Source organism: Magallana gigas, chromosome 10 (assembly GCF_963853765.1).
Source record: "Magallana gigas chromosome 10, xbMagGiga1.1, whole genome shotgun sequence".
Taxonomy (NCBI): Eukaryota; Metazoa; Mollusca; class Bivalvia; order Ostreida; family Ostreidae; genus Magallana; species Magallana gigas.
Window position 1 is genome coordinate 12,498,272 of NC_088862.1, and position 12,950 is coordinate 12,511,221.

Sequence of the window (12,950 nt, forward strand, 5' to 3'; positions counted from 1 at the left end):
ATAATTTCTACAACAAAAATTAGTTGGCACAGTTTTAAATAATTTAAAAATAATAAATATCCAGAATAAAATCACAAATTGATCCTATTAACCGCAAACGTTTTCGCCATTCCTGGCTCTTCAGTAGCCCTTTTCACAAAAAAACGTAAGTTTAATCTTAATTATTTGACTTACGAATACCGTAAGTCATTTCTTAAGTCGTTTTCACGAAACCACTCGTAAGTGAAAAAAAAACACACTTAAGAGATTTTCCAAGTGCTCTTAAGATTACACTTACGACAAAAAGCTTTCTTCAATCGGCAATCCTCGGCTAATTCCGCTACGCTCCAATGTCGAGTGCGCGAGACATCCGAGTAGTTCCGAGTGAGCTTTCTTAGCAACACACTTTCGTTTTCAATGCAGCTGCGCATTCACACCTTCCGGTTACGTAATCGTCTGCAAATTCGACATAACAGCGGGAAATTTAACATAAACACAACATGGACAAACAAAAACGCAAACCAAACTGGAGTACCGATGAGTTGGAGGCTTTGGGCTCAGGGTGTTTCGGCCAACGGGTAGAATGCACTTTACCGGTACGGCCGCCATTTTGATTTTAGATCCGCGCGTGAGATGGGGCGGCCTTCTAACTTAGCAACGAATCAACAATTATGAGCGCCGCCATTTTGATTGTTGGTGAGGCGAGAATGTGAAAGCCGGCGAATGTTTAAGCCATAATAGACATTTTATGAGAATTTAAGCGGGGGTATGGGGGCAGCAGGCCCCATAATAACGGAAATAACAAATAATATTGAAAGCCAAGCGGCGTTTGAGCTTTATTAAAGCGGGGGTTTGGGGGCGGCAGCCCCCGATAAAATAAAATTGACCTAAACTACATCTATTTTATAAAGATGTTTAACTTACCTTCAATCAAATAAGTCAAGGCTTCCATTTAACGTTTCTTGAGACAATGAGGTGGGTTGATTTAGTTGTACTTCCGTTAGAGGGGTTCTTTTTTTACAGGGGAAAACGCGTTTTACAAGGTCCAAAAAGGTTGTAAATTTATCGTCGGTATTTTGTAGGTATTTCTTTCTTATACAGTATTCTATTAAGTATGAGTCATATAGAGATTTCACAGTTCCAGTTTTGGGTAGGGATTTCTTGACTGCATTCCAAGTTGATTCTATAGTATTTGTACATGCGCCAGTTTCTTTGTTTTTGAATTCGATGGAATGGTTTACTGTAAGGTGTTGGTATCCCTCACTTTCAATAGACGAATAGGCCTTCCAACAGTCCGATAGAATGGTTGTACCTGGTAGTATGTATTTCTTTATAATAGGAATTAACGTGTTGGCGCTCCTGTCTTCAACAACTTCAAAGAAACACTTTTTAGTTTCCCTCTCTATTCCTCCAAAAACCCACACACCGTCAACTCTCTTACCTCGGTGGTATTTACGTTTTCCAAACTTACTCTCATCGATCTCTACTGTTCGACCGGGTCCCCCGATTTTTTCATTATCTAATTTCAAAATTGATAAACACACTTCCCTTGAAAAATTCTTCCAGTCAACAACAGTGTGATCACTTCCTATGCGCAATTCCCTGGAGATAAAGTCGTTGGGAAGATCGTAGACCCAATAGTAAGTGAGTTTTACAATTTGTTCCAAAAGTAAGTGGCTCCCTGAAAACCAGGATCCTTCTCTAACGGACACTTTTTTGTTGCATTTTCTATTCGTGCAACGCCACACTACACCGTCTTTACTGTACGATTTATCTTCTACTAAATGTAGCGATCCCTCCGAACAATGGTCACATAAACCGTTAAAATTCCCCAACAAACCTTTTGTTTGTAGCCAATCAATCAGAAATCGCCTATTTTTACAAAATTCATAGATATCGTCGTAAACGAATGGCATGCTACTGTCAAAATCAGCTGTGTTTACAACTTATGCAGACGTCACTTACCTGTTATCCAATCAGATATAAAGACAGTGTCACGTGACTAGCAACGTCATGCCTTTGGAATGCAGTCTAGAAATTGACACTATCAGTATTTATTTACGTTATCCTGCTAATTCTCGTTAATATACTTCGTTAATAAAACGAAGTTTATTAATTAAAAAACCAACGAGGAGTTCAAAAAACAGGTTAGTTTTGCATTTTAAAGCCGTTTTAACGAAATCGTCACGCTAACGCGTGACTCTACTATATAGGAAGAGCACGTGCTATTTCCATATATTTTGTACGTACCGGTAAAGTGCATAAAGTTCATATGAAAACAATTTCAGCAAATCCTATATTCAATTTACTTTAAAATTAATTAATGTTGATTATATAATAGGTTTTTATCGACACAAATATCTAATTAAATGATATCAGGGACGTATATCCCCCATGATATGAAACAGCTAAAAGTATAAAACCTCTTATAAATGTGTGTTTTGAAAAACTGCATATCTTTGAACGAATGAGTTAGACCTACATTCAGCAGTAACATAATTATAAAATAAGGACCAAATTGATAAATAAAAATACAATGAACAAATGATGCAAGAAAAATGAACATGTGAATAAAAATGCACATGTATATAAAAAACAATTATACCGAGCGCAGCGAGAGGCGGGCGAAGCCCGCCTCGCGAAGCGAGGATTAATGGTAACACGTATATATAAGAAAATCAGTGAAAAATGAAAAATGAATCAGGGGTACTAAGGCCAAAAAAATTTTCTTCCAGCCCTGGGCGCCGCCATATTGGCAGCCATTTTGTTTTTAAAAAGTTAGTTCGATCATTGATTGACGGGTACTTATCGATGTTTATTGCCCCTAAACTCGATTAAATAAGTTCCAGTATTTCAATAGAAGGTAATTTGAATTAAAGGAAATTAAAAAGGAAATCAGATAAGTTTCAATACTGCTTCAATCAAGAAACACGACTTTTTCTATGTATGTCTTATCAAATTATCAGATGGAAAATAAAAACATTAATGTCAAGGAACTGATCTTTTAGATACTGAATAAAGTATTAAAATTTATTACAGCGGCATTCATATGAGGTAAATTGATGAACAATGAAAGAAGAAATAAAAAAATTGGAATCACGTAACTCTCTTCGGCTATTTCCGTAGACAAAACTTGAACGTTTTACGTCTGAGATATGACGTCATAATGAAGACTGAGCACGCGAAGTTTAGTTTAACTTTGACGAATGGTATGAGTAGGCAACCATGCAGGCGGATCCTACTGTGTGCGTTTTAAATAGATTTTATCACACAAAAATTAAACTGCATTGTGTTAAATCTGCGCTCGGTCCAACGGTCACACCGTTTACATATTATAAAATGATTTGGATAGATAGATAGATAGATAGATAGATAGATAGATAGATAACATTTTAAAGCATCAACATTTCTTTTAGAGTAAACTCTGTCAACATATCAGAAATCACACGGGATGTTGTTGATTGTAAGAAAAAGTGGCAGGATATTTCAAGTGCCACAAAGAAAAAAGAAGCTGCACGTTTGAAAGAGATGAGAGGTACAGGAGGTGGTCCTGCACCTTTGGAGGACATAAAAACCTGGGAAAGACTTGTAAGTTCCTGGCTATGATTATTGTACATGTACTTGTCTTTGTCTGTATTTCTTATCTGAAACAATTTGACACTAAGAGTTTAAAATGTTGATCAAGAAACATGTTTGCCACACTTGTAAAATATACTTTTTTTTAAATTTTGAATTAGATTCTTGGCACATTATCTAAATGCTCTGTGGAAGGTGTGGAAGGCGGAGTTGACACTTTAGAGTGTAATAAAGCAACAACATCTTGTTTCATTACAATTGAGAAAGGTAAATATTATTCCTCTTATTAATAACTAATTTAAGATTGCATGACTCTCATAGAGTAATACATGTACATGTATATGATTTACATTTAACTCCATGCAAGTATGACAAAAGTTCATTTTGAAAACAATTTTCTGCTAGTCAATTACAAGTGTTGCTTTATAGAATTGTATGTACATGTATTACCAGTAAGTAACGTTACAGTACCTCATACCTTATACATGCACAGGTGTCATACAGAGAGACTCCTCTCACAGTTACTCCTCTCACAGTGAGACTTCCCTGTGGGAAGACTCACTCTGAGGAAAGTCAGTACATGTACTATATATACAACATAGCTATGAATATGAGTATTGTGTTTGATTTTATATCTATTTTATAATATTTCTTCAGATTATGATTCTGTATCAGGAATATGTGATGATGCTGTTGCAGACTTGTCGGATAATTTGCCAGGTATGTTTATGATTATAATGATTATAAATGGTTTTAATATGATTTTTTTTTATATGGTTGGAATGTCAACTTGTTTAAAACATGTTTCTTAACCTGAAATGAAAGATCATATTTCTTGGCTCATCATAGTTACATTGTTATTGTGAGAGATGAATACATGTATTACTAAAGGAAAATTACTGATTAAGCAAGTGCTTTGTATATTTATAAAACATCACAGACATGTAATTTCCATCTCTCCCTATAATTTCATAAGTTATTTTTGATACTTGCTGTTTTGTTTATAAACTCCTTGCAAATTATCTTAGGTTATTCATTTATTGAACCTGCAGTAATTACTATCAAATGTTCTGTATAAAACTCTATTCTTATGATTTTTTTTAGATAGCATCTCAGAAATGAAAGAAGCATCTGTCCCAACGCTGCCACCCACTTTGCCAGGTACATGTCATATGCATTATTTTCTCTTCACTCATTTAGCACATTTTTCTGAATATGTGCAGCACTGTTAGTGTGTAACTTTTACTGTGCTTAATATTAAAATACACCAGTACAAATTATCCTTAATGTTTACATGTGATTTTTTAATAATGTAACTTTTATCATTTAAAGAATACTAATTGATAACCTTCTCTAATGACTATTTAGAAGCATGCACTTCAAATGTCATGAATGCATCAAGGACAAGGCCTGTGAAAAAGAAGAAATTTCATGCTAGTTGCTGTAAGTATAACAGTATATAAAGCTTTTCTAGTGTAGATGCAACTATGGCTTTAAGATTCAAATACACTTGTTCAAAGCTAGTTTTTATTATACTATCATACTTGTGAACACAAATTTCAGATTATCTCATTCAAGTTGGAGAAATGCCTTTTAAAATTAAGCCTTTATCTGTACAGCATATGTATTTTCATCTTCCCAAGTCAAGGGTTTCTGATCCACTCTGTTCTACATAAACCTTGACCAAAATCAGAGAATGCTTTATAAACAAAAACAGTATAGCAATATGGTTGCTCCCATGAACAAAATCAAATTCGTAGAAAATATGGATTCACTCTGAATAAAAACCGATATCAGTAAGTCAAATACTTACTATTCCGTCTCAAATTTATTTGACAACGGTTCAACATTGATCAATTCACAATTAAAATCATTATTGAAACAATGTTTTTTATTGGATCATGCAAACTTGTATGACACCAACCAGCATGCAAGGTTTCTAACCCCGTCAAACTCTGCCTATTCGGTCAAGGGTTTATGTAGAGCAGAGCGGATCAGAAACCCTTGACTTTCGAAGATGATGTATTTTCCTTATAAAGTATGTTGAGATCTATGGCATTATAAATTAAGATGCATGTACCGTACATCTGTCACCTAAATTATGACACAATGAGCATGAAAATCAGTTTTTGATTAGTCAGCAATTTAGTATCTGATGTAATATACATACCAACATTTTTAGCCAAGTCTGCAGGAGCACCAAAAGATGTTAGGGAGGAGTTTCTTGAAATGGAGAGAGAGAGAGATAAGCACGTACATGAGTACAGGGCCAAGAAGATTAAACTCTATGAAAAGATGGTGGCACAGCAGGATGAAATGCTTCAGTTGCAGAGGAGATCAACAGAGGCAGTCGAATTAATTGTTGCTAAGTTTCCAGGACACTCTTTGAATTCTCCTTTGTCACCATTTTCAGTCTCACCAATCATTAAGTTCCCAAATCTATCATAAATTCACAATATTATTGTGAGGAAAAAAATTTCATCTTTGAAGAGGGTTATTAACTATTCCACAGACATATTTTGTTAACTACCCAAGATATATATGTACACTTTTTACAGTTCAATGTTTTTTACCCTAGTTCCAGCAGTCAGACCATCAGTCCTGTTTCTTTTTAGCTCACCTGAACCGATGGTTCGAGTGAGCATTTCTGATCACCTGTTGTCCGTCTTCCGTCCGTCCGTCTTCACTAGAACCATTGGGCCAAATTTAACGTAACTTGGTACAAAGCATCCATATGGTAAGAGGATTCACAATTTTAAAAAATAAAGGCGTAACCTTTTTTGAAAAGATATAGATAATTGCGAAACAGTGAGTAAAGGCTGTATGTCTTTAAAAATCTTCTTCTCAAGAACTACTGCACCAAAAATGCCAATATTTACACAAAAATTTGTACGGTATATATAGAGAGGATTCTAAATTGTAAAAAATTGTGATCCTTAGACTCGCCAAAACTGGGGCCCCAAGAAAGGTTCACAGTTTAACATAAAAATATATATTATGGAAAATATTGTTAAACATTTTAAAAAAGAAATAGCATATGCTACGAAATAGAATGTTACAAGGAACTAAGTTCACGTGAGCGAAGTGGCACATGGGCCTCTTGTTTGTTATTTGTTTTGTTAATTCCCTAACATTACTTCTCTTAAACCACTACATGACACAGAATTTATTGAAACTGGGATTTATAACATAATGTGTCGATGGGCATATATCAATGAAGTTTTTTTTTTACTCTTTTGAATTTAGAATTATTTGTTGTTAAACACAAATTGTACATGTTTTGTGTTTGTTATGTGTAGGTAAAGTATTCAATATGTAGCATTGTCAAGTTATAGGGAGCATATATGGTTTGTAAGCTTGTTTGTAAACCAATTTTATAGTATGTGTTTATTTTAATAACTCTCCATATTAATGAACAGATAATGGATTTTAAAAAAAATATAATCAAATTGAATGCTGCTAATATTGATATTTATATCATCATGCACAACTCTGTTCCTGTACACATACCAATTTGCAAGATTGTTGAAAGTTTTAATTATTTAATTCCAACCAACCTAATTCATATTTCATAGCTTTGAATGAGAGAGAGAGAGAGAGAGAGAGAGAGAGAGAGAGAGAGAGAGAGAGAATGTGATTTTTTCATATGATTGCCAGTATTAAACATGTCTGTATTACTGATGAGCTGTATAGCTTAAAGTTAATAAAGAACTGTAAACTGTATTACATGTACTTATTATTAAACATTTCTTAAATTGCATTGGTATGATTGTCAAACAGCAGATATATTTTTTTCTGCAATAATCAATTACCGGTATGTGTTTATGTAAGATCTAATTATTTTATGATTAATGACTAAATCAGTATTATCATACCATTATTAAGTAAGCAATTTTTTACTTTGTCACTTAATGATCTCTGATCCTCAGCAATGTTGGACAACTCTAAATTATCCGGAATTTGTTTAATTATTCATACCATAAATTTGCCTCTCATGTAGAAAAATTTAATTAGTTGTTTCCATGGTCAGTTAATTTCAATTTAATTCTTTATTCACTTATGAGACCAACAATTATTTAAACTATCAATGAGATATAGAATTGACAAAAAACTTTCTAAAAATTACAATGATTTTTAATTTTTGATAATATGCATTTAATAAATACAAAACAGTTTATAATCAGGAAAACAATAAAAAAAAAAAAGAAATTCATTCACTTCATATAAATTGAAAAAAAAATTCATTTTAAGGCAACAAACAATTTTACTTATAATACTACATGTAATGTTATTATTATAAACTTCTATCAATATTTACAGTTGTGCATATATATTATTAAAGCTGTTGAAGATTTAATGAATTTGTCACGCTTTACCTTTATATAAACAACAATCTGATGACACAGCCCAACTATACAATTTTCATTTACAGATATTTCTATGTTAGAGAGAGAGAGAGAGGGAGGGTGGAAAGAGTGGAGAGAGAGAGGGTTAAAAGAGAGAGGGAGAGAGAAAGAGAGTGATAGAGAGAAAGACATAATATAAGAGACATACACACTGACAGTAGTAAAAATATGGTTTTACATGTAGAATAAAAATAGAACGATAAATTATATTACACAATATGTTGAGAATATTTACATTTATTTACATTGCATGCATTTGTATGAGCGTAATTATCCTTTCAAGACATTTGCTAGTTTTAAAGGTATACATCAACCACCGGTATATATTATATAAATGGTGCCTGTTTGGGAGGGTAACAGTTGAAATTGACACCCCGAGAAAACCATTGTCAACCGACGCGAAGCGGAGGTTGACAATGGTTTTCTCGGGGTGTCAATTTCAACTGTTATCCTCCCAAACAGGCACAATTTATTTTGTTATACTGAATGTCTTTTTTAAAATTTTTAAGAAAATTTTACTGCTTTTATATAGGAATAACGTGAATTCTACAGCGAACCGTACGCGCATAATTTTCGCGCATGTAACATTTTTTAATGTTACCCGTTGCCAAGTGTGTTGCTAACGCTGAGGGTAATAGTAAATATTATTAACTGCGTCTTAACCAATCAGATTTCAGTATTTAACATGAAAGTATAACAAATTTATATATCATATTTACATTTCATTTGATATGATAAGACAAATTACATGATCAAATTTTATGTGAGAATACTCACATATGTACTATTTTTAACACAATATGTCATAAATTTAAGGAATAATGCATTACATTACGGATAATGTTCTCAAAACCTCTGAGCAATGGTCTGTCTCACCCTAAAACCATCATTTCCATTTCCCCTGTACACGGCATTGTTGTGCAGAACCTGGATGGGATCTTCTGCAGCTTCAAGCGGGAGTCTTCGATTGATGGCCATATTGTGCAGTCTTAGGCAGCATTACTCCATGCTGTGAACATTTTGCTGAATGCGGCCAGGGAAAATTTACCCTATTCCCATTTTATAAACTTCCAAATGAAAATGAAATGCTGCGCTTAGCAAAGGAAGACCACTTTATTAAATTATTTAAACCAAAACTTAATCGCACCCAGTGAAAAATTTATTATATGCATGTGATATAATTGAATCATTTGTTATATTTGCGATTATTATTTTTTTAGCGCCTTTTTGCTCTGTGACTCTAACTTTCCGCTACTTTAACGTTATTATGACGTCACAATGAACTTTTGCTTATTGACGTTACTATGTTTAACTTACATATTAGTCATTTGTACATAACTGCCTGAAGAGCCAGGAATGGCGAAAACGTTTGTGGTTAATAGGATCAATTTGTGATTTTATTCTGGATATTTATCATTTTTAAATTTTTATATATATATATATAAGGACGGATAAGAAGACACTGACAATTAAAATATCAATAAATCTGATAATATAGAAAAATATAATATGTTCAATGCTTGGAATATATTGATTTAAACTGGCGTATGTGTCATTTTTAAATCTGCAATCATCATGCCTTTTCTTTTATAGATTGAATATGTGCTTCATATTTTTGTCATGTCTAAATTAAGGTCAAACAAATCAAACAAATTTCAATAAAAAAAAAATGTGGAGAGATGACCCATTATATACTTTATACGTATCATTTAGTAGCCCAACGATTTAACGTTTTAGAAAAATACTACAAGTCCGTAAATTCGTGGTCAAAGTCGCATGTAGCATTTAAACAACCAGCTTTGTTGTGACTGAAATGGCTCAGTGGTTACTGCACCAGACATTAAGTAACCTTTTAAATAAAACTATAGGCTTTTTAGGGGTGGGTTCAATAACACACAAACAAAAACAAAAAGTATTCAAAACTAAAGATCGTTAAAAATGAACTTTTGCAAACCTGTATTATAACAGTATCAAATAGATTAAATTGGGGAAAAAATTGATTGAAATTGCATTTTCCGACTAAACCAAATGGGCACTTGTGCTAACTTACCCCCCCCCCCCCCACCAATTTCTTTCAGACGTGGTTTCATTTACATGTAGTCGTAAATCATATTTAGTAAAGAAAAGTTCCTAATACCGGTATTTTAGATCTAAAATAATCCATGGCTTTTGGCAGAGTGTTGATCTTATTGCTCAATTTACGACAAAATACAACTCGGGAACAAAAAATTTTAAGGCAAAAGCTCAATGATAGCTAAAGAGATGACAAAATACATGTATATCTATACATTTGTATATTTGTGCGTTTTTTATTTGTCAACTGGGCATTGAGATGAGGAGTTGATGGTGGGATTATTTATAACAGAACAGCATATAGATATTTTATCTGGCCATTTATATAACCACACCAGGATGATGCCAATCTGTGATGTGATGTGATATGTAAGGGCAGTTCAGAGGTGAAATTGATTTTTTCCGATATAATTAAGTGGATGTGTTATCTGTGTTTGAAATATCAGCAAATGTAACACTGAAAAAAACCCCTACAAAAACAATTTTACCATACATTTTTTTTAATTCAATTTCATATCATCTAATTAATCACAGAATACACATTCACAAATGGTAAATGAAAGTTGATGATAATCTACAGTAAAAATAAAACCATACAATAAATCAAACAGATGACAACTTTCCGAATCTCTTTCATTGTGATCTGAACTAAGGCCACACATCTTCAAGTTAAAAAAGATGCCCTTTTTTTGTTCTTAAAAAAAAATTAACAGAACACAATTTTAGTTCAGAGTTGGTTGAAGTCAAACTGTTTACGTTTTCTTCATTCTGCATGGTCAACACACAACGATTTCCGTGTTTGTCAAAAATGTCCTGATCACAATGCACACATACTTCATGGTTATTGTGTTAATGGATATATACATCTATGACTCGAATTTTCCTAAGATGTCCGAATCCCGGAAAAGGAAGTACTCCTGTTACCAAAACAGAAAAAAATATTGATATTAATGTTATTATAGTTTCTATACTGGAACATATTATTTTTTGTATTCTGAAAGAGTTCCACTGTTTTTAAAATGAAATCTGACTAAACTCACTACTATGGTGTTCACATAAAATGCCGCATAGAGCCTCCATAGTGGGTTTTATCCAGTTATCTTTTGATATGTATAATTATTCATGGAATCAAAATATTCAAATAATTAACACATAAGATATATCAGCTTGCTGTACTACATGCAAAAAGGTACTCCATATTGTCTGAATTCAATGCACCTCGTCTCCAATCAACAAAAAAAAATTTTCATTTAATTGCACTCTTTTTTTCTCTATCAATCAAATCAAAGATAACTCTTGATGTACTCAACATTAATAAGCTTAAAAGCATTGATGCCATAAATTCAGATGATATTTTATGGTAAAGGAGTATAGGTTTCTGGATATATTTGTTCAATTTCCATTATTTCTTTATAATTACCTTATCCTCCAGGACAACCTTGGTGCCTCCATATTCTGGCAGGAGCACTTCATCCCCTGGTTTTACACTAGGTGGTATGATGTTCCCTTGCTGTGAACAATACACAAAATCAATGTTGAAATGCAATCATATCATATATACAATGTAACCACTAACCGTATCATGTGATATTCATATACCATATATCCTTTCAATGTTGCACAAAGTTTATAAATCTGTAACCTTTTTCATTTGTTCATTTTTTTTTCTTGCGATTTGAAAATTTTTTAAAGCTCAATACTGGACTGGACAATTTTTGCGCAAGGTACTTTCTTAATTTGAAGCTATCCGCAAAAAGAGCATGAAATTGGAAATCATGAAATTTACCTACCTACCAATCATAAGAAAAAAGTACACAAGATATATATTTTTAAAAAAAATGGTCCTCATTTTAAAATTCATATTCAATACACCTACATTAAATTATATTCTGAATCAACTATAATGTGATCTAACCTATATACAAAATTAAGCACAAGTGTTTGACAACATTCAGCTAACCAGATTTTTATTCCTAGTATGCATTTTACCTGGTCTCTGGCTCCCTTTCCTGTGGCTACCACAGTAGCTTGAAGAATTTTTCCTTGAGATTTTTCTGGCAGCATGATTCCACCTTTTGTTTTCAGCTCAGGGGCAAATCGTTCCACTAACACCCGATCGAAAAGTGGTAAAAAGCGTTTGATTGCAGAGGCCTGATGGAAAACAAAGAAGAATTTAAACATAGTGTAAGTTAAATGCATATCAGGGTCTTTATTCATCTACACTGTATGTAGTATACAGAAGTTATTTGTAATGAAAATCTTAAATTTGGCAATTTATCACACACATAATATTCAACTATTTCTGTCTCAGTATCTGACTATATGGCCATATATATGTCCTATAGATAACATTACAAAACTGTTTACAACTTATTCGCATATTTAATGCGGGTTATAAACTGTTCAATTGCGATCAAACATATGTTAATTAATATCAAAGATGTTTAATTTCAATGGTTATAGGTAGAGAGCACAGCCCTACAAATGCAGCATTCAATTCAATGTCAGGCATGGTCAAGAGTTGCATCACAAAATAATGATTGCTCCCTTACAAATTCAGTGCAAAACCCAGCCCAAGAGAGATTCTATGCTTTATCATGGCAATACTTGACGCAAGAATCTTACAGAAACACCATAAAATCATTGTCAATTCCAAGGCTGCATTGGTTTACTTACCATTCTGAATTCTTTTGTAAGAGCGCTGGAATTCTCTCTGACCTCGGAAATGTCTAGAACTGAAACCACGTGTAGAAATTATTTATTACGCATGCGTTAATTCTCCGGAAACTTTGAGGCCCTGTGTCGTGACTTTTAAAATTAAATTGTATTTTGTCTTGTACTTTATGTATAAATTTCAATTTAGACAATTTTGAAATATACAACATTAAATTGTCAATAATATCATATTGTTGAATA

The 12,950-nt window shown here is 33.0% G+C and overlaps 3 protein-coding genes across 3 annotated transcripts; 1 reads left to right on the forward strand and 2 right to left on the reverse strand.

Annotated features, from left to right (window-relative positions):
- Nucleotides 1–561: 561 nt before the first annotated feature.
- Nucleotides 562–2,235, reverse strand: LOC136272499 (uncharacterized). Its single transcript, XM_066074144.1, has one exon. The coding sequence runs from the start codon at nucleotides 1,893–1,895 to the stop codon at nucleotides 906–908; it is 990 nt and encodes a 329-aa protein (XP_065930216.1). The 5' UTR covers nucleotides 1,896–2,235; the 3' UTR covers nucleotides 562–905.
- A 1,178-nt stretch (nucleotides 2,236–3,413) lies between these two features.
- On the forward strand, nucleotides 3,414–7,278 carry LOC117682292 (uncharacterized). Its single transcript, XM_066073264.1, has 6 exons — nucleotides 3,414–3,567; nucleotides 3,717–3,822; nucleotides 4,213–4,275; nucleotides 4,660–4,716; nucleotides 4,924–4,998; nucleotides 5,738–7,278. Exons 1-6 carry the CDS (start codon nucleotides 3,508–3,510, stop codon nucleotides 6,001–6,003), a joined length of 627 nt encoding a protein of 208 aa, XP_065929336.1. The 5' UTR covers nucleotides 3,414–3,507; the 3' UTR covers nucleotides 6,004–7,278.
- A 3,238-nt stretch (nucleotides 7,279–10,516) lies between these two features.
- LOC105348624 (10 kDa heat shock protein, mitochondrial) lies at nucleotides 10,517–12,826 on the reverse strand. The gene is made up of 4 exons (XM_011458146.4): nucleotides 12,711–12,826; nucleotides 12,024–12,185; nucleotides 11,455–11,544; nucleotides 10,517–10,951 (listed from the first exon to the last, which is right to left on the reverse strand). Exons 1-4 carry the CDS (start codon nucleotides 12,711–12,713, stop codon nucleotides 10,901–10,903), a joined length of 306 nt encoding a protein of 101 aa, XP_011456448.1. The 5' UTR covers nucleotides 12,714–12,826; the 3' UTR covers nucleotides 10,517–10,900.
- Nucleotides 12,827–12,950: the final 124 nt, after the last annotated feature.